Genomic DNA, 21,314 nt, shown 5'->3' with positions numbered 1-21,314 from the left:
GGTAGACATGAACATACTAGTATTACTGCATATTATCTTGTACATAATGACTGTTTTAATGCTTATACAGGCAGAAATTATTTTTAATCTACAATAATTTCTACTGTGACAAGTTTTAAGAGCATGAGAGCATGGCACATCTTTGTTTTTTTTTTTTTAAAAAAGTATTAATTTACACAATATGTTATTTGAAGTTAAATTAATCTTCACATATATATTTATCATTAATATCAACTATACTCCGCAGAGCCTTAAATAATGACAGCTTAACCCATCCTGTTTTAGTTCCCAGCAGCAGTTTGTGTGTAAGCCTCAGTGATCTTAAAGGTGATGACAGGATGTTGTGTCAGCTGTTTGTCACCCCCCCCCCTCCACATATATTTACTTTTATGGAAAATTCTTGCTGATTTGTGATGTTAACTAATAACAAAATACATATGATGAACCTGAGTTATATGTTTATATACTTACCAGTGTTTTACGAATAAAATATTATTTTATTTGAATAAATTCATACCTGTATATTTCAAGTACTTCTTGTATTGGACATTCTTCTTGTATATTTAAATTTCTGGTAACCATAAGTTAGTTTTAGACATTCCACTGAACTAAGAATTACTCAAGTTGATATTTTACATGCAAACACTGAAACATAACTGACAAACATTTAAAACACTTTATTGCATCTTTTAACACAGAACTCACAGTTGGAGTTCTTGAACTTGATGAATTTGAATACAGTATAATATTGCATACTGTTGTCTTGTCTTTTTTCTACCGCTAGTGTTTCAGTCACAAGAATCCCACATGTTGAAGTGAGTCTCTGCGTTCCTCTAAACACCAGTATCTTTCATACTGAAAACAATTCATTGACATTTGCAAATAATTAATAAAATTAAATGAACCTTGTTAAACACATAAATTCAGCAAACAAAATATTTCTGTGTGCTCAGGTGATCCCAAAAAGCATGAAGTCCAGCTGATCCGTAAGCCATGATATTCAGCAAAACAGTAAAGAAATGGTAGAAAATATATTCATATAATATTCACGTCCGCTTCACGATTTCAGTTGCTTCCAGAAAACATTGTAACATATCACTGACATAGTACCTTTGCATAGTGCAGCATTCTTCCTTCACAGCTCCAAGTGTCCTTTAAAGATGTGTGCATTGTTGGAGCAGCAGATTAGAAGATCATTTTTGCAAGTTCAAACATAACCTACAAGAAAAACAAGTAATAACTGTAATGTTATCCAATTTAAAAAGGATGTAAGCATTTTAACTGAACAAACAGTCTAATAAAGTAAACAAGCCAAGTTAGCCCTCTGAGCTAATGCATGCAAACTACTGTAGTAAAGGCTCTGTAATCTCAACCAGCATGAACCAAAATGGCCCACACACTCTTTTTTTTCTAAGATCATTTTTTGGGCATTTTAGGCCTTTATTATACAGGACAGCTGAATGTGTGAAAGGGGAGAGAGAGGGGGGGAAATGACATGCAGCAAAGGGCCGCAGGTCGGAACCAAACCCGCGGCCGCCGCGCCAAGGACTGTGCCTTAGGACATGGGGTGCACGCTCGACCAGGTGAGCCATCCAGGCGCCCCGCCCACAAACTTTTATTAACTCCCATAGCGACAACTTCTTATATTACGTCCATGGTGACAACAGCAGCGCACAACGCTAGCTTCATTGCTTCCGTTTCTACCCTGTGTGTGGTTAGTTTACATGTCTGTTATTACAATAGGAGAGTTCAGTGTCAGTTATCTACTGCTAAAGTCAGTTGAACAGGTGAAGTGTTGGTATTCACCTGTGTTTTTCATAAGGTATATCAGATAAAATCTTATGTGAAAACAGTTTGACTAAATGATAAAAAAAATGATTGGTTTTGGCGAGACTAGAAAACTGAAATGTTAAATATAATCTGATAGGATATTTGACCCAGGAATAAACCTAAAAGACCTTAAAAAAGAGCTGGCAAAATTCAGGGAGAATTTTTCTTTTTACTAAAAGTAATGACTTTTCATCGACTAAAACCTACGGTGGCCGACAGGGGCAGACGCCCTGCAACTTAAGAAAACACAAGCAAATAGACAAAACACAAGGAAATTAAGAAAACAACTTCATTAATTTGACAACACATGTGCAGCATTCAGCAAACGCACTGCAAATACCACAACACAACCAAATAGATAAACGCCCTGCAAATAAAAAACGATGCAAAAAGAAAAGCACGCAAACCCCGAAAAAAGAAGCGATGCAAAAAGAAAAACAACTTAATTAATTTGACAACACATGCGCAGCATTCAGCAAACGCACTGCAAATGCACACAACACAACCAAATACATAAACGCACTGCAAATATGAAACGATGCAAAAAGAAAAGCACACAAACCCAGAAAACAAATGCAACAAAAAAACGCTGCATCCAGATTACACAACGGAAGTTCTCCAGGCCTCTAGAGGGAGCAGCTAAGTGGAACAGCTGGATTTTCGACCTCACAGGGAGAGAGGGAGGGAGGGAGGGAGGGAGAGAGAGAGAGAGAGACTGCATAGACTGTAAAAATTAAATCTATGTTTGAGATATGTTTTCTCTCGTTTGGTGGGTGTGTCTCGGCTCAGGTCACAGGTGATACTCAATCAGCAGAGACGTCTGTAAACTCGTGGTGATAAAACATTTAAAACTGCATCAGTGTTTAACGTTGACGTTTGTTTAAGCCACATAAGAGGGTTTAATTTCGAGGTCCGAAATTACTGAAGTATAGGCCTCCTCAAGTGTAATATTGTGATTATACAACAACGGTTACCAACAAAATAAGTGATCAATCTGTATTCATATTGTGGAGTAATTCGCTCTTGAAATACAAAAAACAGACAGGATTTCTAGTCCCTTCCTGTTTAGTAAACCAGCCAATTTACCGTGGGATTTATCAAACTGAATAAATCCCGCCCGCACATATAAACACAAAACTGCTTTGCTAACTCCAACGTGTTGTAAGTAAGACATCTGCTGAAAAAGTTATTGTATTTATTAGCATGATTGCCGTACTGTTTAGTTCACAAACATCCAAAACACCAAAGTACAAACACATAGCTGACCAGACGCGAGCTTTTATTTTGAAAAGCCGAAGCTCGGGGACACCACCAGCCGGGAGGGCATGAGACGGGAGCATTGACTGTATATTAACAATATATTATGTTATTATTAATAATAATAATAATAATAATAATAATAATAATAATAATAATAATAATAATAATATGAATTTAATATTGGTTAATAACGGTCGAAAATCCAGCTGTTCCACTTAGCTGCTCCCTCTAGACGCCTGGAGAACTTCCGTTGTGTAATCTGGATGCAGCGTTTTTTTTGTTGCATTTGTTTTCTGGGTTTGTGTGCTTTTCTTTTTGCATTGTTTCATATTTGCAGTGCGTTTATCTATTTAGTTGTGTTGTGTGTATTTGCAGTGCGTTTGCTGAATGCTGCACATGTGTTGTCAAATTAATGAAGTTGTTTTCTTAATTTGCTTGTGTTTTGTCTATTTGCGTGTGTTTTCTTAAGTTGCAGGGCGTCTGCCCCTGTCGGCCACCGTAAAAACCGCACTAAAAAACGTAATGAGTTGTTGATGTTGGTATTGGCAGTGGTAGAAGTAAAACTACTATACTAGTAAAAACTATTAACAGTAGGCTAAAACTATTAATACCGGACAGCACAAGTCTTGCATTCAAATGTTTACTTCAAGTGAAGAGTCAAAAAGAGGCATCATCAGCACAATGTATTTAAATTGACTTAACATCTGTTAAGCAGGAGCTTTCAACTCTAATATAATGATGAATAGTTTAATGAATAATAATGCATCATATTTTATTAGTGGTATTTTGTGAGTAAAATCTGAATCTGCAAGGTAACCAGTAACATTTCTCTGTCAGGTAAATGTAATAGTACAATGTTTTCCTCTGAAGTTGAAGTACACCATAGGTGAGTAGTATACAATTGGGTTGCTTTGGGTTACTTCTGTAAGTTCTTTTAGGGTACAATGGTTCTGGAGAAAGCTACAAGCAGTAATACTGGAGGCCAAGCAAACCGCTTCAAAGAGGCACGTTTTAATTATCAGCATCAGTTAAATAAATAACTCAAGTAGACTAGCCAATGTCCAACAGTGGAAGATTGTTTGCAAGGTATAGATGCTAGGTTTGTGTGATGAATTAATGTTAAAAACAAAGGGCACAAGGGCACACTCTTATATTTCCTTACCTCAATAGCAATGAGGATGATTATCATCCACTCCAACCTCAAGCTGTGCTTCTCACTGAGGTGGCTCCTCATCAGATCTGTCAACTGTGTACAATGTTCCAGCTTCTCGTTCACAACCTAAAAACACAGAAAATGTGTCTAGATCAGAAACAAAGCATGTGCCTCTTACCAAGTATGACTCTCTTACAATTATTATTACAACTAGGGTGCAACATTATTTTTCTGGAGCAGCTTTATTTACATTGACTCTGCGGTTGATGCTGAGGAACTGGCAGGTCTTATCGTAAAGTTTTTCCAGGTTTTCTCGGTCCCAGTAGAAATCAGGTGTGAGGAGCAGGTCAGATCTCAGGTTTATACAGTGTCTGTCAGAGGAGGACGTAAACACAAAGGCTTTAAACAGAGTCTGTCATCCTGGAGTATGGAAATACAACAGTACACCTACAATAGCTTTTGCAATTGCAAATACTTGGTAGAATTTCTTAAGGCTCTGACACACCAACCCGACAGCCGACCGGCAAAAAAGGCAGTCGGACTGACTGCCTCCCCGAGTTGGTCAAAAAAGTGCCGAACACACCGAAGCGCCGGCGACTTGAGCGTACGTTCTGCGCGTGCGCGAGACATAATACGTCTCCATAACAGAAGGCGGCGCTAATCTGTATTGTCGGCCAAAAAATTAAAACCAGCAGCTGATTGGACGAACGCGTCACGTGGGTCTGGCTTCTCCCAAATTTCAAAACCGACCATAATGGCGGCTCGTTCGGAATAGGATCTCGTATTTTACGAAAATAGTTCACCGAAAGGTGTTTATGAAAACATTTTAAGCAAGAAATAGGCCGTACAGTTGCTGAATCTGTCTTCATTTCAGATCGACAAAGGTCAGTTTGAAAGATTTTCGTCAGATTTTGAGAGGCGTTCGTCACACTCATCCCACTCGTCATTTCCCGGTTAGCACTCCACCAATCAGATTGGTCATTGAGTCCAACTGCCCACTGGCCGATTCAACAAGTCAAATCGGCCCAAATGAACGCCGACGGCTCCTCCGACTGACTACGGCACGGAACACACCGAACTTACTCGAGTCACTGACCTCGCCAGACTGTCCGACGGCCGATAATCGGGTTGGTGTGTCAGCACCTTTAAAGCTTGAGTTGTTTGCCAAAGTATTTTGAGTGTAGAAACTGACATAACAATGAGTGGCAATTACAACAATATACAAGTATGTCAAAACATTTCTGTTACTGATAACCTGGCAGAGACAAACTGAATTGACAAAAACAAATACGAATCTGAGGTTCAAAGCTGAAACAACTGGAAAGTGTTATCTTGCTGTAAAAAAAACTAAAATAAAAAGGTTGCAATTCCTTCTGGATTAACTGCTAATTTAGAAAAAACTGAATTTACCTTAATGTGAAAAGCTCGCCTATCTTCTTCATAACCTCTGCAGAGGACAACTTAACTCTTTTGCCAGACTTAAGCGTCTGAGGAAATAAAATAGATCAGGACATTAGCATTAATGGGAGCACTGATGCATGATCTACCTTACGCACAAACAAACAACCATTACATATAATCAATTATTCAGAATGTATTTGTGATTGCTGTTAAGTGTCCACTGTACCTCTGGAATTGTTTGAATTGACTCTACAAAGTTGTCTAAAAACACTTCCCATATCGCCAGCTTCACTGGAAAAGAAAGGACAAGGTTACACCTCAGAGAGGCTCAGTACAGTGCTACTACTTGTATTGTTATGTGACATAACAATACAAATCCTTGTGATTTATCGTTCAAGTGCAAGTTCTCACCTGACAAACATAGTGCATTTGAAAATGCAAATTTCTCCAGAACAGCTTCATGTTGATCCATCTTGTCACTCAGAATAAAGTTGCCGCGCTCAAGCTTTGTGTTTCCCCTGAAGAAGAAAGTCCTTCATTCATTTAATAAAAACTAAAGAGAGTCTGAAAGTATAAATAAACAAAAACAAGTGTGAGTGAGTGAGTGAGTGAGTGAGTGAGTGAGTGAGTGAGTGAGTGAAGATCAACATACTCTCCAACAGTGTAGTTAATCTCCTCATTTTCCCAGTGGACTAATGCTACTTCATAGGGCTGGATTTCATGATGTTCCAATATTCTCATCACCCTTTTCAACTGTAAAGACAGAAGAAAAAAAATCCTTTATCGAATTCATATGCTATAGTTGAGAAATAAACAAGAATTACAATTACTGAAATAGTATACTTAATAAAATATATATAGTTTGGTTACCGTTTTCTCTTCAACATTCCAGAAAACGACAGAGCCTTCCCTTAAATTTTAGATAGAGAAATTAAAAAATAAAATAGTTACAAAACCACTGTAAAGTTACGGTTGGGTATCTTTTACATTTTTTAAACACTAATGCCAATACATACATACATACATGCAGTAATTTGAAAACAGATTACTTTATTTCTACCTGAAGAAGACCATTAGAGCATCGTCGTCTGGTTTTGCAGCCATGTCTGTGCTTATCACCAGCACATTTGAGGCATCTGAAATTAAAACATGATTGTCGTAAAATGCGTTATCTGTTCCAAGCAGCATATATCACATCTAATTCCCTGGAAAGTTGTAATCTATGAATCATTTTTTTAATAATACCTCTTGGTAAATCCATCTCATGGAAGCCGTGGCTTACCAAGTCGTGGCAAAGTGTTGGCAAATGATACTGATCTGCTGTTGCAAAGGCAATACATTGCATCATATCCTACAGAGAAACACAAGGATGAAATAATCATTAAAACAAAAACAAGACATGTATAGACCAACACTTAAAAAGATCAGTCATGCATTTGACGATGGCTGAATCACCTCGTCCACATTCAGGGAAGGTTGATTGGCTCTAGAAGGTTGTTTTGTTCTCGGTCCTTTGGGAACCCTTTTTCCAGGCACCGCTGCTGGTTTTAAACTTGGTTTTAACACTGACTTCACAAGATCGGGTGAATAAAAACGCTTCTGTCCACTTCCATATTTAGTCAGCATCCCAGGGTCACGCAACAAATTGCTGCAAAGACTTTTAAATCCAACTAAAGCAGGCAGAACATGTCTTGTATGCGTCTGCTGTTGGTGAAGAGTGTTAAAGTGACAGATCCTTGGGCCAGACCAGTTTGAGTAAGTCCTGGTTTTGGATTCATACTGGTGTGTTTGGATAGACTGGGAGAGATGGGCCGAGGCCCAGCTGGAGACTGGTTTCCTCTCTACATGCAGCTGAGCTCCCAGTCTGGACCACAACGTCCGGAGAAGCATCTTCCCATAGACAGCTGTACAGGTGGGCTGCAACACAGTTAACAGCTGGCAGTGATGCACCATATGTTGTGCTCTAATTTAACATTGCATGCATTAGAACTCTGTAAAAAACTGGATCTATTAGAAACTGTATATACACTTAAATGTAATTTGAGACATCTTATATCTAATGTTAATATAGAAACAGGAGCCAAAACAAGCTAAACTGACCTTGACTACTTTAGCTAGCTATGAACAGCCTCACTAGTAACGTTAGCCGTGTCACGATTTGTCCATATTAAATACACTTTGTGAATAATACACGAAAAACAATTACGGTTCTATATCTCGAGCTAGTTTAAGTACAAGCCAACAGAGGTGGTTAACGTGCTACTAACGTTACAAATTCGCTGAAATGTGGCCGATAGCCGTTGGTTAGCTTACCGGTAAATGAAAATGAAGCGACTTAACACGAGTTGACTTTAACAATGATTCAACGTGTCAGAAAGCGGCAGTTATACTGAGCATGTTAAAATATAACTGTGGACTTTAACATAGCTAATGGAATGACAGACCAAGGAGGCGTGTTTGTATTTGCTAATAAAGTTTTTTACTGCTTATTTCCTGTTTTGAGGCAACGTCACAGCGTTGTTTGCCTATGTTGTTTGCCCAGAATAGTGACTGGCAGGATGGGACGTTGTTTAGCCTACTCCACATTTCACAGGGTAGTAGCCATAGACTGTTATGGTTGTAGCCAGGAGGAGCTTTTTTATATATAAATAATAATAATAATAATAATAATAATAATAATAATAATAATAATAATAATAATAATAATAATAATATAATAATATTTTTTTTAATTATTAATTTTTTTTTATAACATAAGTCAAGTCCAGTTGTGTACCCCTAAAATCACATGGCCATATTTAGGTTTAGGTTATTTGAGCTATATCAAATATAATTTACTAGGGGTGTGGCTCCTGACTTGTCGCTGTCCAAAAAAGACAAAACATGCCCCCCTAAAATATATATGTATATTTATTTTATTTATATTTGAAATATTGACTTGGCCAGCAGTGTCCAACCTGCAGGTAGAGAGACCACTTGTAGTTAACAAAATTGTTAATTTTTTTCTGACTTTTCTTTATTTATTTGCTTTTTTTTCTTTTGAAATAGTGGATATTTTCATCTTTCCTTAAAAACACTCATGTCCACACTGAGAAGGGGTCAAGTATAGACATCGTCATACTTCTCATTTTAGGGGTTCAGTTTAAAGTCCACTATTTATTGTGTAATTTATTGTGTATTGTGTATTGTGTATTGTTAAGTGTTTCCTCAATTCTTAAATGAGACTGACTGTATCCTTTATGGTCTACTTTAATTATTATTCCGCAATGCAATGCAGAAAGTAACAAACTGACCAAGTGTCAACTACCATCATGCCTGGTAGACGACAGACAGTAACATGCCATACAATCTACATGTAACTATTCATAGTGAAGGCGTAAACAACTTCAGACAATGCAATGGTGAGTTGGAAGAGCTACCTGAAAGTCTAAACTTAACACCTTGCATCTCCATCAGCTTCTTGCTTTTGAGCTTTTACTGTTTGATCTTATGTCATGCGTTTCATTGGCCTGTTAAATACCTGATAAGCTATAAATTGCATTTCGATTTTTGTGTGTAATTGATAAGTCTCCAGATAGCAGACGTTCTCAGCTACAGCACCCCCTCTGGTGGAGCCTGGTAAAGCATGTGTTTGGTGTTGCCAGGAGACTTCTTAAAACAGAGACAAGTCTCTGCTGTATTCACTTCCCCTGCAAGACCTTTTAGTTATGGAAGTTATGGAAAACTCTGATGAGGTAGGCTATGCCAACACGACAGAAATTAATTTGACATCTCTTTTATTGTACATATGTGTTATTGGGCATTGCACCTAATGTTGGCAAGTTTTAATTTATAAACGTAAAAAAGTCCTACAATTTATAGTAACTTTTTAATGTTCTTTTAATTGTTATGTGGACCAGTCCCATGAGAGGGAGAGGCTGAAGATGAGGATTGCTGTTTTAGAGGAGAGTGTGAAGTCCTGTGAGGTGGAGTGTAAAGCCAGCAGAGAGACGGTGCTGAGGCTGGTGGCAGAGCTGGACCGAGAGAGGAGGAAGGCTGCCGGCAGTGCAGCAGCACTCGATTCACTCAAAGAGGTACTTACACAGCTTTTAAACTCTCCTAACTAAGTTTACAGTACAAGTAGTTGACAGTACACATTATTAACAAATTACAAATTATGTCCTGACACCAACTTTTTCCAACTGTTCCAGTGATATTTAAATAAAGGTTTTAGCCTTTTCCACACATGATGGAATACATTATGGTGGGTAAATATAGTCAATATTTTATTGATTTATTTTGTTGGTTTAATCATAGTCAAATTGAGCATATAAATACTGAAATTAGCCTGTAAAATACCCTCCATGTGTACGTTTTTAACTGTGTAATATATACATCCCAACATTGTGTGGTGTGACTCTTTGTGGTGTTTTGACCTCTTTTAGGAGTTAGACGGTCTGGTGGTGGGAAGGAAGAGTGTTGAGATGGAGAAGGGAACCCTAATGGAGAGGCTTGACGCCAGCAAGAGAGTCATAGAGGCAGCTAGGCGAGAGTCCCACTGTTTGGAGAAACAAGTGGAGGAGCTTGAAAATAAGCTACATTACAGCCAAGGAGAGACCCAGGCAGCTGAGGAGAAACTACAGATGTTCCTGAAAAAGGTGGCAGGCCTGCTGCAGCGGAAGTCTGAGAATGTCATCCTGCCCACAGAGGAAGATGTTTTACACCAACTGGATAACCTCTGCAATAAGGTGAGGGATCAGAGTAGGGATTTCTGACACAACTTCACCTACTTCCAGGTTCACGGAGAAAGGAAATAGGTCTTAAAAGGTCAATACAACTTATGAACAACTTTATTGTGAGACCAACCTGTGGCCCTCATCAGGTTCCTAAGCCAATGTAGTCCCTAAGTCGAAACGCGTTGATTTCACAATAAAGTTATTTTTTTATTACAAGTTTTGGCCCTATGAGGCGATGAACTGAAACATGTCATAGCTGTATGTACGGCTTTTGAACATACTCTCACTTCTTTAAATGGGTAATATTTTCAATGACTATTGCTATTATTTCTGGTGCAATAACATGTAAGCAGCATTTTAATATTGTAGCTGGCTGTGGTAGAGCCAATTTTACTCATTTTATATACTGTTGGGTCGTTTAATTTACGGAAAACATGTATTTTATATGTTAATTATAGATTTAAATATTGATCTCCAAAGTAACTAGTAACTACATTTGTCAAAAAAATGCAGTCAGGTACAAAGTATAAAGTAGCATGAAATTAAAATACTCAAGTAAAGTACAAGTACAGAAAAAATTTACTTAAGTACAGCACTGGAGTAAATGTATTTAGTTACTTTACAACACTGGTCTCCACATTAACCTTTACAATACATCTTAGGTTTCTGTCTTAAAGAGGCACTCTAAGATAAATACTAGCATCCTTACTACATTTTTTGGAGGTAGTCTTTGTCAGAGATGGAGGCCAGGCTGGGCCATGTCTCTGAGGAGCTGAGCGAGCAGATGGAGCTCCGGCACAGTGCACTGCAGAGGGCTCAGCTTGCAGAGCAGCAAGTCCAGGACCTGAGGGAGAGGCTGCAAGGTCTGGAGACTGAGCTGCTGGCAGCAGATATGCATCGTGACGGGCTGAGACACAGCAAGCAGCATGTGAGTAAAGTCAGGAGAAATGAAGTTACAGTAACAGGTCTTTAGTCCTATGACATATATCGATTTAACTTTTTTTTTGTTTTTAACAGTATGAAGAGTTCCTTGAACAGCTGTCAGAGACAATGAAGGTTGACAGTATTGCTGTGGATCTAGGCTTCGACATGAGGCTAAAACTCATCCTGTCACGTGCAGAGCAGCTTCTTAAACAAGAGACAAGTGCTTTGGTGGAGAGCAAAAGTCTGACCTACAGTCTACAGCGAAAGGTAGGCTACACAAATAGGTAGTGCTGTTATTACTGGAGCTAAATTATTGTCATTACTGTATTTCTCTTTAGATATTACAAAGGGCTTTAAATAACCAATTGCTAGCTTCTAAAAGTGTGCAGAGTGAGATACCTGTCTTTTATTTCAGTAGTGATGAAAATGTCCTCTCCAAATGCACAAATGCAAAATAGTTGTTTTGTTGGCATGACTGGCAAATACACCTGTAATAGTATTCCTGTTCCCAACAGTTTAAGTCACAGAAAGACCAATTAGAGAGCAAAGGACTCCACATCCAGTTCCTGAGGAAGAAGGTGTCCGAGCTGGAGGAGGAGAAGAGGAGTCGATCAGCGTTGGCTGTGAGAGATGATGCTCATCTGGAGGCCAGGAGGCTGCAGAAAAAACTGGAGCGTCTCCAAGGAGAGCTGAAGGCTACCAAGCTGTCCAACACTGAGCTCAAGGCCCAGCTGTCCCACACCAATGAGCTCAAGGTAGAGGGGAGAGGGGTTCAGGCCCAAAAAAGTAACTCCAGAGGCATTTTCACCTCATAATATATCATGTATTTATGTTTATATCTGTGTATGTGTGGGTGAAAGGAGGAGGTAATACTTTGGAACTGTGCACATATTAGAAGTAAAGCAGGTTGGTTCTAAAAAACAATGTATATTTTTGAAGTATCAAAGTATTCAAGAGCAATACAGCCATTGAATAACAGTTGCTTCACTGAACACCTCTGTCTGACGTGCCAAGTTGAAAGTCATGGAACAGAGTCAGACAATGCAGGAGCAGAAAAAGAGGCTGGATCAGCTGGTGGACGGGAAGGCCAAGGTGGAGAAGAAGCTGAACACAGTGAGCTCAGACCTGCAGAACCAAGAGATGAAGACCAGAGAGGACCAGCAACAACTCAACACCCTCAGACAGAGCCTGACCCAGCTGTCTGGGAGGGAGAGAGAGGTGAGGGAATGATGACGAGTATAAAAAGTTTTTCACCTGAACAAAGAAAGAGATTCAAATGGGGATATTATGCCCTTACCTGAAGATGGTCTAGTACCGAAACGTTGCCTATTATTAAACTTTATATATTTTTTGCAAGTTAGACAGTGTGCGGGAGTTTTCTTCTGCAACTTTTAACCTGCTTGTCTCCCTCCGACGCTCCTGTCTCACGTTGTAGATGTGCGAAGTATTTTTCTGTACTGATATTATGCTCTTAAAATCAAACTCAACATGTTTTTTTTTCTCCATTTTCTCAGTTGGTGGATTTCCGGATGGTTGTTTCCCAGATGTTGGGTCTGGATGCCACATCCCTAGCTCTTCCAAATTATGAAATCATCAAATTACTGGAAAACCTTCTTCACGCTCATCATCACCATCACCACCTTCATCATCATGTTAATATGCCCTGGCACTGTCCTACTCACCAGAGGCCTCATTTCCCCCAAATCCAGAACCTTCCTGACAGCTCCTCCTTGGATCTTTCTACCTCCAGGTCTGCTTATCCAGGGGATGCACTTCCCCTTCATGAAGCCTAGATTTATACATTACACTTAAGCCAAACTGCACTTAAAATGTTAATGTATTATAGTGGTTTAAAAAGTATTTTAAATACAGAATCCAATAATGTAGCAAACACCATGTTTTCCTATTATGATTCACCAATGATTCACTGAACAAATAATAGACATGTAAAATCACATCAAATCAAATCAAAGACAAATATCAACATGAAGATTTGGCATTCATTGTTTTTGATGGTCACATATACATACATTTTTCATATTCTTTTTTTTTTTTTTATGTACACGTTAAATAATCCTGGACTGTTATACATTTGATACTGAACTGACGGTCATACAAAATATACAATAGCTCTATATGTCATAATTCTCAATCGTAAAGTTATATTTTATATTTTGTTTAAAAAATAAAACAGCAAAATGTATAAAGACCATGGGTGACTGATGTTGAAGATTAAACTCTTGAAATGTGTCTGGCTTTGATATTAAAACACATGACTTGGCTTAAATGAACATTACATGAATCAATTCAAGTTAAAATGGACAAACTGAAAGCTATAAGTAAATAAAAGCAAAGATCAGAACTGCATGCCAAAATAAAGGTAAAAAAATAATTGCAATGTAAGATATATTAAATGTTTTTTTGTTTTTTGTTTACAAATGTTCCAGTTACAAGCAAATTCACAGGCTATTATGTCAGCATTAAACTTTGGTGCTGTCCACTGACAGATCTCTTTAGAGAAATACAACATGTACGTATATGCCACTGAGTTGATCTTCAGTTCATTCATCCAGCAGTGTCCCCCGTGAGCAAAAACAGTGTCTTCAGTTTAGTTACACCAAAGATGCTCCTTAATCGACACAGCATTACACAGAGTAACATAGTGGTATGCTTGATCCTATGTGCTACACACAAAGATATTAACTGTAGATGGCAGCTGCTTTTCTGCAGAATAAATGGATGACCAAGATCAGTTTTTTGCTCCGAACATGATCGACCTTTTAAAGGATATCAACGAGATTCCAATTCTAGTCATACTGATGCAAGAATACTGAAATGGAACGCTCTTACAGCCAGCCTACACAGGAGGTGGTCCGTTAGTGTAGCTGAGCATCGGGTAGAAGGAATGAGCAAAGTTGTTGGATTGAGAACAGTAGTCCTCCTCAGTCATTGGCAGCAGGAAGGCGAAGATCACTAACAGGAGCAGGAAGAGCTGGAGAGGCAGTGCGACCCAGAGGACGCGCCACAGAAACGAGGACCTACGAGCCGACGATGTCTCCGGATCAAAAGGGAAGGAAACGGATCCAGCGTCGCTGCGAGACCTGCTCACACACACACGCATTCACAACACAGCACAGACTGACGTTTAGTTACTCACATCAATCAATAAAAAAATACAAAATCTGTTTGGTTATCTGAATCCCTCATTTCAGACCTGTGTAATCTCATTATAATAGCCACCTAAAATGTGTTTTCCTTTTCTATTCATGAAAATAAATTCTAATTGAAATTAGTCTAATTCAAAAAACAAACTTCACTTGAACATCTCTGCAATCTAATATCCTTCTCTACACACGGCTTCATTGTTTAGGTGTTGTATACCAATTTTCAATCCAAATAAGATCTCAGTTCAGCGACCGGGGGAACTGTGTGACAGTGCTTATAAGCACCATGCTGTGTTCAAGAGACATCGCCAACACAGTTCAAAGCAATGTTGGGACAATGTTTCACACTGTGATCTACATGCTGACTGAGACTGGGTGGATAAACACAGGTGCAAAGACAGTCACAAAAGCATACATACTGAACAATCCTAGCCCAAACAAATACATTTTATATGTGAGCTTGCATTCCTTTGCGAAGGATGTTAGGACAAAAGACAAAAGGCATGCTGCAAGTATCAGCTGAATAATCAGAATTTTTTTTAAAGGACTTTTTGAAAGTCCTGTTGAAAAGTGCAAAGCATGCCGAGGCAAGAAGAGCATAGCGATTAGAAACAGCATCTTTGACAAGGTAGTTTAGCTAAGCTTTTTTAAAAGGAACAGTTTGGGAAATACATTAATTTGCTTTCTTGCTGAGAGTTGGATGAGACGATTGATCTGTGTGTTAAATAGGAAGCTAGAGCCAGGAGACGGTTAGCCTAGCTTAGCATAGGTCTGGAGGCAGGGAGAAACAGCTAGCCAGCTCTAACAGAGACAGCTCCCAGCCAGAAAACAAATAAGCATATTTCCCAATATGTCATACTGTTTAATTGTTATTTAATTTAATTATTTACAGTCACCATCATCCTCTTCTTTCCATCAAACTGTCTTCTTTCAGCCTCAAAGTTTAGAAGCCACGGTCAGTTAAAGGTAATTATTGTAAAGAAGCTTACTCACACCTACCTACTGTGAAAAAACAATTGATTTATTTCCTTAAACTAGGAGGAAAAAAGGCCTGCTGTACTCTCTAAATGTATTTCATTAAAGTGATCCCTGACTCCAGCAATGCATGGACATTAACGATATATGATTTACACTCAGGTTGTCCTACGTTGTTACCAAAAGTGCCCCTTACCACTTTACAAATGGAAACCTGAGACTCACAGATGACAGACGGAGGGGGGGGGGGGGGGATGGTGGATAGTTGGTGAGATAGCAGCAGCAGAAGAAATGTCACACATACGAGAGAGAGAGAGAGAGAGAGAGAGAGAGAGAGAGAGAGAAAGAAAGAAAGTGAAACTGCAGCCTTTGCATTGTTCATTGCAGACAATTACTGGCTCCGCCATTTGAGAAAAAGGGTGCGTGTGTGTGTGAGCTCAGTAACAGTGAGGGAGTGTTAGATATAGAGAAATATTTGTGTTATACGTAAGAAATGCCCTCTGGTTAGCGATATTAAGCAGCCAAGGACATTGGTGGAAAAGAGGCCTTGCACCATCCCTTGTGAAACTCTTTTATCAAGGATGTGTGGGCTGCATTGCACCTCATCACAGAGCCTACACAGAGCATCTAGACTTACAGAAGATGATGGAATTCACTATCATGAGCTGCTAATCAAAAACTGAAATTGGGATTTTTTTTATTCTTTAAAAACACAGCTGTTGTTGGGGAGGATTAGAAAGCATGAAGTGGCCTCCAAGTGCATCATGGGCTGATGAGTTCCATTATCTTCTGGTTGTGCTAGAAACCGACAGAAAGGTACCTGTGGTGGGGACTGCTCACAGAGGGTCCAGGCTGTGACAGACTACATTTGCCCCGTTGCTGTTTGCAATGAACAGGGGAGGGGCGGTGGGTAAAAGAAAGAAAGTATGTTTCAGTCCAGGCAAATCAAGACAAAGCTACCGATGAAAAGAAATCCCAAAATGAAAGAAGAGCAGCAACAAAATCATATGTGAAAGTAGATTTTGTAACCCATGATAACAAGGAATCTGGCTTTTCAAAGTGCAGGACTACTTTGAAGTGATGCAACAAACTGATTGCAAATAGGAAGCTACAAATTATGCAATATGATGCATGGACTTCTTGATAACAGTGACATTTAGTAACATACACATAATATAAGCAGCAACATGCTTATTTGGAATGATATTTAGATACATAATGAATCAATACTGATACAAAAAATATTGCTTTCTCATTCCTGTAGCCTACAATATTAAACAAATATGATGTCATGCTTTCTACATCATAAAACCACAGTTTCTATGCTCCTTTTGTACATTTAGCAGTTTCATGATAGCCAGTATTCCTAAGAATAACACTACAGGGATCACCCGAAAACTAGAGTGAGTAGAAGTTAGAGGAAAGTCTATTGGGGGAAAAAAAGTTTTGTAGGACAGAAGTTGTTTTAGTGTGGAAAAACTGAAAGAGAGTAAGTGACAGCTAGGGCAGAACTGAAAAAGTCATCCAAGAAAAAGAAAGAGGAAATAAAAAGTTAGAAAGAAAGAATTACCCAGCTCTCTTGCAGGAATTTGCTCTGGGACGTGCAAAAAGAGTAACAGGCTGGAAAAAGTTCAGAATTCAGAGGGAGGGAGTGTAGAGCAGGTTGTGGAGGTGTAGAAAGGTGTGGAGGAGAGGAGAGATATCGGGATGGCAGTGGTGAATATGGCCTTCAATGGGGCATTTGGGGCACAAGGTGCTGTATGCACTGTCTCAGAGGGGTAACTGAACACCTGGCTTCTCATAGAGCAGCATGTACAGGTAGACGTATACGTTACCGATCGTCGTCGACTTGGTGTACTCCTTCCTGATAGAGGACTGAGGGAACCGGACGTGTCCAGCTCATCAGCAGATGACCAAGATGACAGATCCTGACAAAGGTAACATTTACACAAAGAGAGAGAAAGCAAGAGAGAGACACATGAAATATCAGACAGTGGTAGGCAAGTAGCAGCCTGTGGACCAAATCTGGACCTTCAACAAAAATATCTGCCCCCCCCCCAGACGAAAGCTTCAGTTTTATTCAATATCAAAACCTTTATATGACTTTTCATGAATCTACTTTAGAAAACAAAGTAAATACAAAACCTGTTTAAAAAAAAAAAGTATCAGGGCTGTACAGGTACAGGTAACACCACACAGGTATATAGTAAGTGAAGACTACCTGTTGACTGCTTGTGATGTCCAGAATCTTGGCCAGCTCTCTGAGGTCTCGGGTTACTTCCTTTAGCAGCAGTTTGAGGCGGTTCCCAATAACATGAACCTTCTCCTTGGCCTCCAGGCAGTCGCTGCCCTGAGAGTTGACCAGCAACTGGAGGGACATGTCTTGTAGCAAGGCAACTTTGAGCTGGGAGTCCAGCAGCTCCTGGCGGATTTGCTGTGGGGATTGTTAATTTGAGACATGAACTTTAAAACAGCAGGAGAACTAGAATTATTTATACATTCCTCTTGTATTTGGAATAGGTGTTACGGTACTTTGATCCATAGAGTTTAATCAGGATGTATGCCTATGTTTGCCTTGGCTCACTGTTAGTGTCCTAAACTATCTTAAATTAAGTGTTTGGTCAAAACACACTGTTTTTATTCATGAATCCAATGAATGATTTAAAAAAAAGTAACCCCTATTTTGGTGTATTTATTTTACAGCTTTGAAGGCAATGATTTGTAATTTACACAAAGATATCATCAATTAAGATGATTAAGATATTATCAATTGCTGTCCAATAGCAATTCTAATTTGCCTACCGTCAGAACAGGAGCACAGAGGATGCCATCTCTACGGCACTTCACTCTGCCCTGTCCCACCTTGACAATAGCAACACCTATGTGAGAATGCTGTTCATTGACTTTAGTTCAGCATTCAACACCATCATCCCATCCAAACTGATCACCAAACTCAGTGAACTGGGCATCAATACCTCCCTCTGTAACAACCAACAACCAACAACCAACAATGACAATTAACCTACTAAGCCTTGTCCTGCCTATGCACCACCTGTCTATACTTTGTATATCACATTGCACTTTTCTGCTTTTTTGCACTTCTGGTTAGATGCAAACTGAATTTCGTTGTCTTTGTACTTGTACTCTGCACAATGACAATAAAGTTGAATCTAATCTAATCTAATAGAGGGTAACTGAGAAGACAGTAACGTTTTTATGTGGGTGTTAAAATATGACCCAAACTCTCACGAATGATTCTTATATTCATATTGATAATATTTAGGCACTGTAAAGATTATAGTTCTGTACCGTAAGTGTTTTATGATGCTCGTGGAGAGTGTCACTGTCCTGGATGGGGTCAATGGGAACCACCTCATTCCTCCTGCGGTCAATGTTTTCCAACCAGAGCAGCAGCCCATGGCTCATCTCGTGGAAGTCCTGTTAGTCAGATGTGGATCAGGAAAGTAGAGATTCAGCTGCATGGTTACAGCTCTATGAAACAATCTAACATTAACATTCAGAACAACTCTCCTAATTTTGAGGGTCTAATCATGATGACTGGCACTTACTTGACATTGCATGAGAGCTTCCTGTAACGAAGACCTCCACTCGTCCAGTGAGCTCCCCAGTTTGTCCCAGTGGATGTTCATGTCTTTCAGTTTGGCTTGCAGCTCTCGGGACTCCTCTGTATCTGACTGCATGAACTCAGCACTGCATAGGTTGATGGACATCACAATAGCCTTGCGTTTGTCAAACGCCTTCTGCAGTTCCTGTAGACATTTTACAGTTAATGAATGCAGTCATCCACAGCAATGTACAAAGGTAACACAAGCGTGTAAACCAACAAAGCTGACCACAGGCATCAAGTTGCAATCAGATAGCCAATTGAGTAGCAGGAATTGTCAACATAGAATTAGGAGATGGCAAATGATTTTAAAAAACCCTTTTGATTCCAACTAAACCAACATGTTGGAAATAATAAGTGCTAAGTCTATGGAGCTGGCTTGTCAATCAATTTCTGAGGACTACGCCCATGTCACGTTGTACACTTTATTGCAAAAGACTAGATTCTGATTGTTTACAATGCATAATGTCAGCATTCTCAACATTTTTTTAAATATATTTTGCTTTAACAGACAAAGAGAAAGGAAGATGTTACATATTTAAAAGGAAACATGCCATGCAAATGTATTACCAAAACAAAAACAATAATACCTTGAGCTTTTTGATGCACTGCTCTATTGTCTGGATATCCGTGCAGAGGTCCAGCCTCCGCTGCTGCTCCAGCTCTTCCTCCGTCTCTCCCAGCCAAGTCCAAACTTTGTTCAGGTCAGAGTTCAGCTGCTGCCACTGCTGCTGGTTCTGCTTTGTGCGCATCTCTTTGCTGAGGTCCTGAGCCTGCAGGAGCTCCCAGCGCTCAATCACTCCTAGATTGCAGGGTGTAAGAAAAAAATGATATACTATGTAAGCTGAGTTCACCCACTGTATCCCACTGGATAAAAGCTGAGCAACATTTTGCATTGTTACTTTTCATATACATGAATTTAAATGTATGATAATGTAGGATATATGCATGCAGGATAGGTTGGGGTGCAGTATTACCTGATGTCTGAGACTCTGAGCTACTGGGATCTGCCAGTCCAGACACCACATCTTCCTCCTCCTTCAGCTCAGAGCCCATCCTCTTCACCGTGTCAATACTGCCCCGACACTCACCCAGCAGCCGCATCTACAGAATGAATGTGTGTTAGGTTACAGGTTACACATACTATTTTGTATAGTGCAATCCATGTAAGAAGATGATATTACATATTTCAGGATAAGACATACAATTCAACCTTATGACAAATAATTTTAAACTGGTATATCAAGTAAGTCTCTAAAGGTGAAAGTAATATTACTGGCTGGTGATAAGCTAACAAAATATGACTGGACATTATTTAAAAACATAAATAAACATTAGTTTTTTAGGTCTGCATATCTATAGACAAAACCAAATTAATGATCACTTTATGTACAGGTAAGTGCAATAAACAAGGTTTAATGATGTTTTTTTTTTTGCCTCATTTAGCTCTAAGAGTAACATACATATCCCATATACGACGCATCCAGTTCTGTGCTTGTGGGTGTGCGACTGCGGCTGCTGTCCGTTTGTTGCAGGTGGAAACGGCTGGCATCCAGAGAGTGAATATGTGAGTCCGTAGAGGCAGCCTCTCCTGTAGATACAACATCAACTGGTTATTTTTGCAGATTATGATCAAATATGGTATCGTAACGGTTAACTGAAATACTCTCTACAACCCGAAAAAAGATAAGGTCCCGTTCAGACAGAGAAACACAAGACGTGGCGAGCAAAGAATGAGTTGAAAGAAGTAGATAGAAATGCAGATTGGTTTCCCGAACACTTGTCACTCATGATGCCAGTTGCAGTTTGACAAGTGATCGTTGCTGCATTTCCTGAAAAGTGTAATTTTTTTCCACCTCACACACTCAACCTCATTGCATGGCTATCCTGTCCTGCTTGCAATGCATCCTTCATTTGAAATACAGAGTTCAAAAGCATTAATGTGCCTCTGTGTGAACGGAGCCTTTTAAAAGTTTATTTTAAACAAATCTGCAATCCCTTCAGCAAGGAGTTCAGACTTGTTCATTGTGACAATAAAACAACATGCTTTTCTGAAACACAAATAGCACATCAAAAAAATCTGAAGAGGTTAGATACACGGCACACAAAAGTCAAACAAAAGTAAGAAAGCCAGTTAGAAAGAAGGGCTAGGCTGAATTCCATTTCAGTTCTGCTGAATTAGAAACCAAAGCAGAACCAGTGAATTGACGAAATAAAAATGGAATTGACCCTATCCTCCAGTGTTAGAAAGTGTTGCCATTGATTAA

At 39.2% G+C, this 21,314-nt stretch overlaps 3 protein-coding genes across 7 annotated transcripts in view; 1 reads left to right on the top strand and 2 right to left on the bottom strand.

Moving 5' to 3' along the window:
* Positions 1-662: 662 nt before the first annotated feature.
* rmnd1 (required for meiotic nuclear division 1 homolog) lies at positions 663-8,145 on the bottom strand. 4 transcript variants are annotated; one of them, XM_031310215.2, is made up of 12 exons: positions 7,958-8,145; positions 7,100-7,561; positions 6,890-6,995; positions 6,705-6,780; positions 6,515-6,554; positions 6,297-6,397; positions 6,056-6,162; positions 5,871-5,935; positions 5,654-5,730; positions 4,494-4,614; positions 4,253-4,369; positions 663-1,218 (listed from the first exon to the last, which is right to left on the bottom strand). In XM_031310215.2, the coding sequence occupies exons 2-12, from the start codon at positions 7,532-7,534 to the stop codon at positions 1,186-1,188; spliced, it is 1,278 nt and encodes a 425-aa protein (XP_031166075.1). In that variant the 5' UTR covers positions 7,535-7,561; positions 7,958-8,145; the 3' UTR covers positions 663-1,185. The 4 variants fall into 4 exon arrangements, with proteins under 4 accessions (XP_031166075.1, XP_031166076.1, XP_035850657.1 ...); XM_031310216.2 differs by having other exon boundaries at positions 7,745-8,135; XM_035994764.1 differs by having other exon boundaries at positions 7,100-7,579; positions 7,958-8,135.
* A 999-nt stretch (positions 8,146-9,144) lies between these two features.
* Positions 9,145-13,102, top strand: ccdc170 (coiled-coil domain containing 170). The gene is made up of 8 exons (XM_031310200.2): positions 9,145-9,378; positions 9,544-9,717; positions 10,069-10,371; positions 11,087-11,287; positions 11,377-11,550; positions 11,799-12,038; positions 12,298-12,501; positions 12,798-13,102. The coding sequence occupies exons 1-8, from the start codon at positions 9,352-9,354 to the stop codon at positions 13,074-13,076; spliced, it is 1,602 nt and encodes a 533-aa protein (XP_031166060.1). The 5' UTR covers positions 9,145-9,351; the 3' UTR covers positions 13,077-13,102.
* Positions 11,668-21,314, bottom strand: part of syne1b (spectrin repeat containing, nuclear envelope 1b) — an 86,876-nt gene continuing 77,229 nt past the window's right edge. The window contains exons 140-149 of one of the 2 annotated variants that reach the window (XM_035994759.1): positions 20,511-20,638; positions 20,025-20,151; positions 19,638-19,849; positions 18,992-19,192; positions 18,732-18,860; positions 17,644-17,856; positions 17,258-17,350; positions 16,243-16,301; positions 12,966-14,384; positions 11,668-12,408 (exon numbers count right to left, since the gene is read on the bottom strand). In XM_035994759.1, the coding sequence (XP_035850652.1) occupies positions 14,141-14,384; positions 16,243-16,301; positions 17,258-17,350; positions 17,644-17,856; positions 18,732-18,860; positions 18,992-19,192; positions 19,638-19,849; positions 20,025-20,151; positions 20,511-20,638 (1,406 nt within the window). In that variant the 3' untranslated portion in view covers positions 11,668-12,408; positions 12,966-14,140. Of the gene's footprint in view, positions 12,409-12,965; positions 14,385-16,242; positions 16,302-17,257; positions 17,351-17,643; positions 17,857-18,731; positions 18,861-18,991; positions 19,193-19,637; positions 19,850-20,024; positions 20,152-20,510; positions 20,639-21,314 lie in introns of those variants that run through there. The other variant, XM_035994760.1, reaches the window with a different exon arrangement.

This window comes from Sander lucioperca, chromosome 18, assembly GCF_008315115.2.
Source record: "Sander lucioperca isolate FBNREF2018 chromosome 18, SLUC_FBN_1.2, whole genome shotgun sequence".
NCBI classification, from domain to species: domain Eukaryota; kingdom Metazoa; phylum Chordata; class Actinopteri; order Perciformes; family Percidae; genus Sander; species Sander lucioperca.
This window is presented reverse-complemented; position numbering and strand designations above follow the sequence as displayed.

Excerpts from the sequence above, each read along its gene's own strand:
- rmnd1 (XM_031310214.2), bottom strand. The coding sequence starts at position 7,597 with ATGGTGCATCACTGCCAGCTGTTAACTGTGTTGCAGCCCACCTGTACA. Across the intron at positions 6,163-6,296 it reads ATTAACTACACTGTTGGAGA|GGGAAACACAAAGCTTGAGC; the intron begins GTATGTTGATCT and ends TTTCTTCTTCAG. Across the intron at positions 5,936-6,055 it reads AAATGCACTATGTTTGTCAG|TGAAGCTGGCGATATGGGAA; the intron begins GTGAGAACTTGC and ends TTTCTTTTCCAG.
- ccdc170 (XM_031310200.2), top strand. The coding sequence starts at position 9,352 with ATGGAAGTTATGGAAAACTCTGATGAG. Across the intron at positions 9,718-10,068 it reads CACTCGATTCACTCAAAGAG|GAGTTAGACGGTCTGGTGGT; the intron begins GTACTTACACAG and ends GACCTCTTTTAG. Across the intron at positions 10,372-11,086 it reads TGGATAACCTCTGCAATAAG|TCTTTGTCAGAGATGGAGGC; the intron begins GTGAGGGATCAG and ends TTTTGGAGGTAG.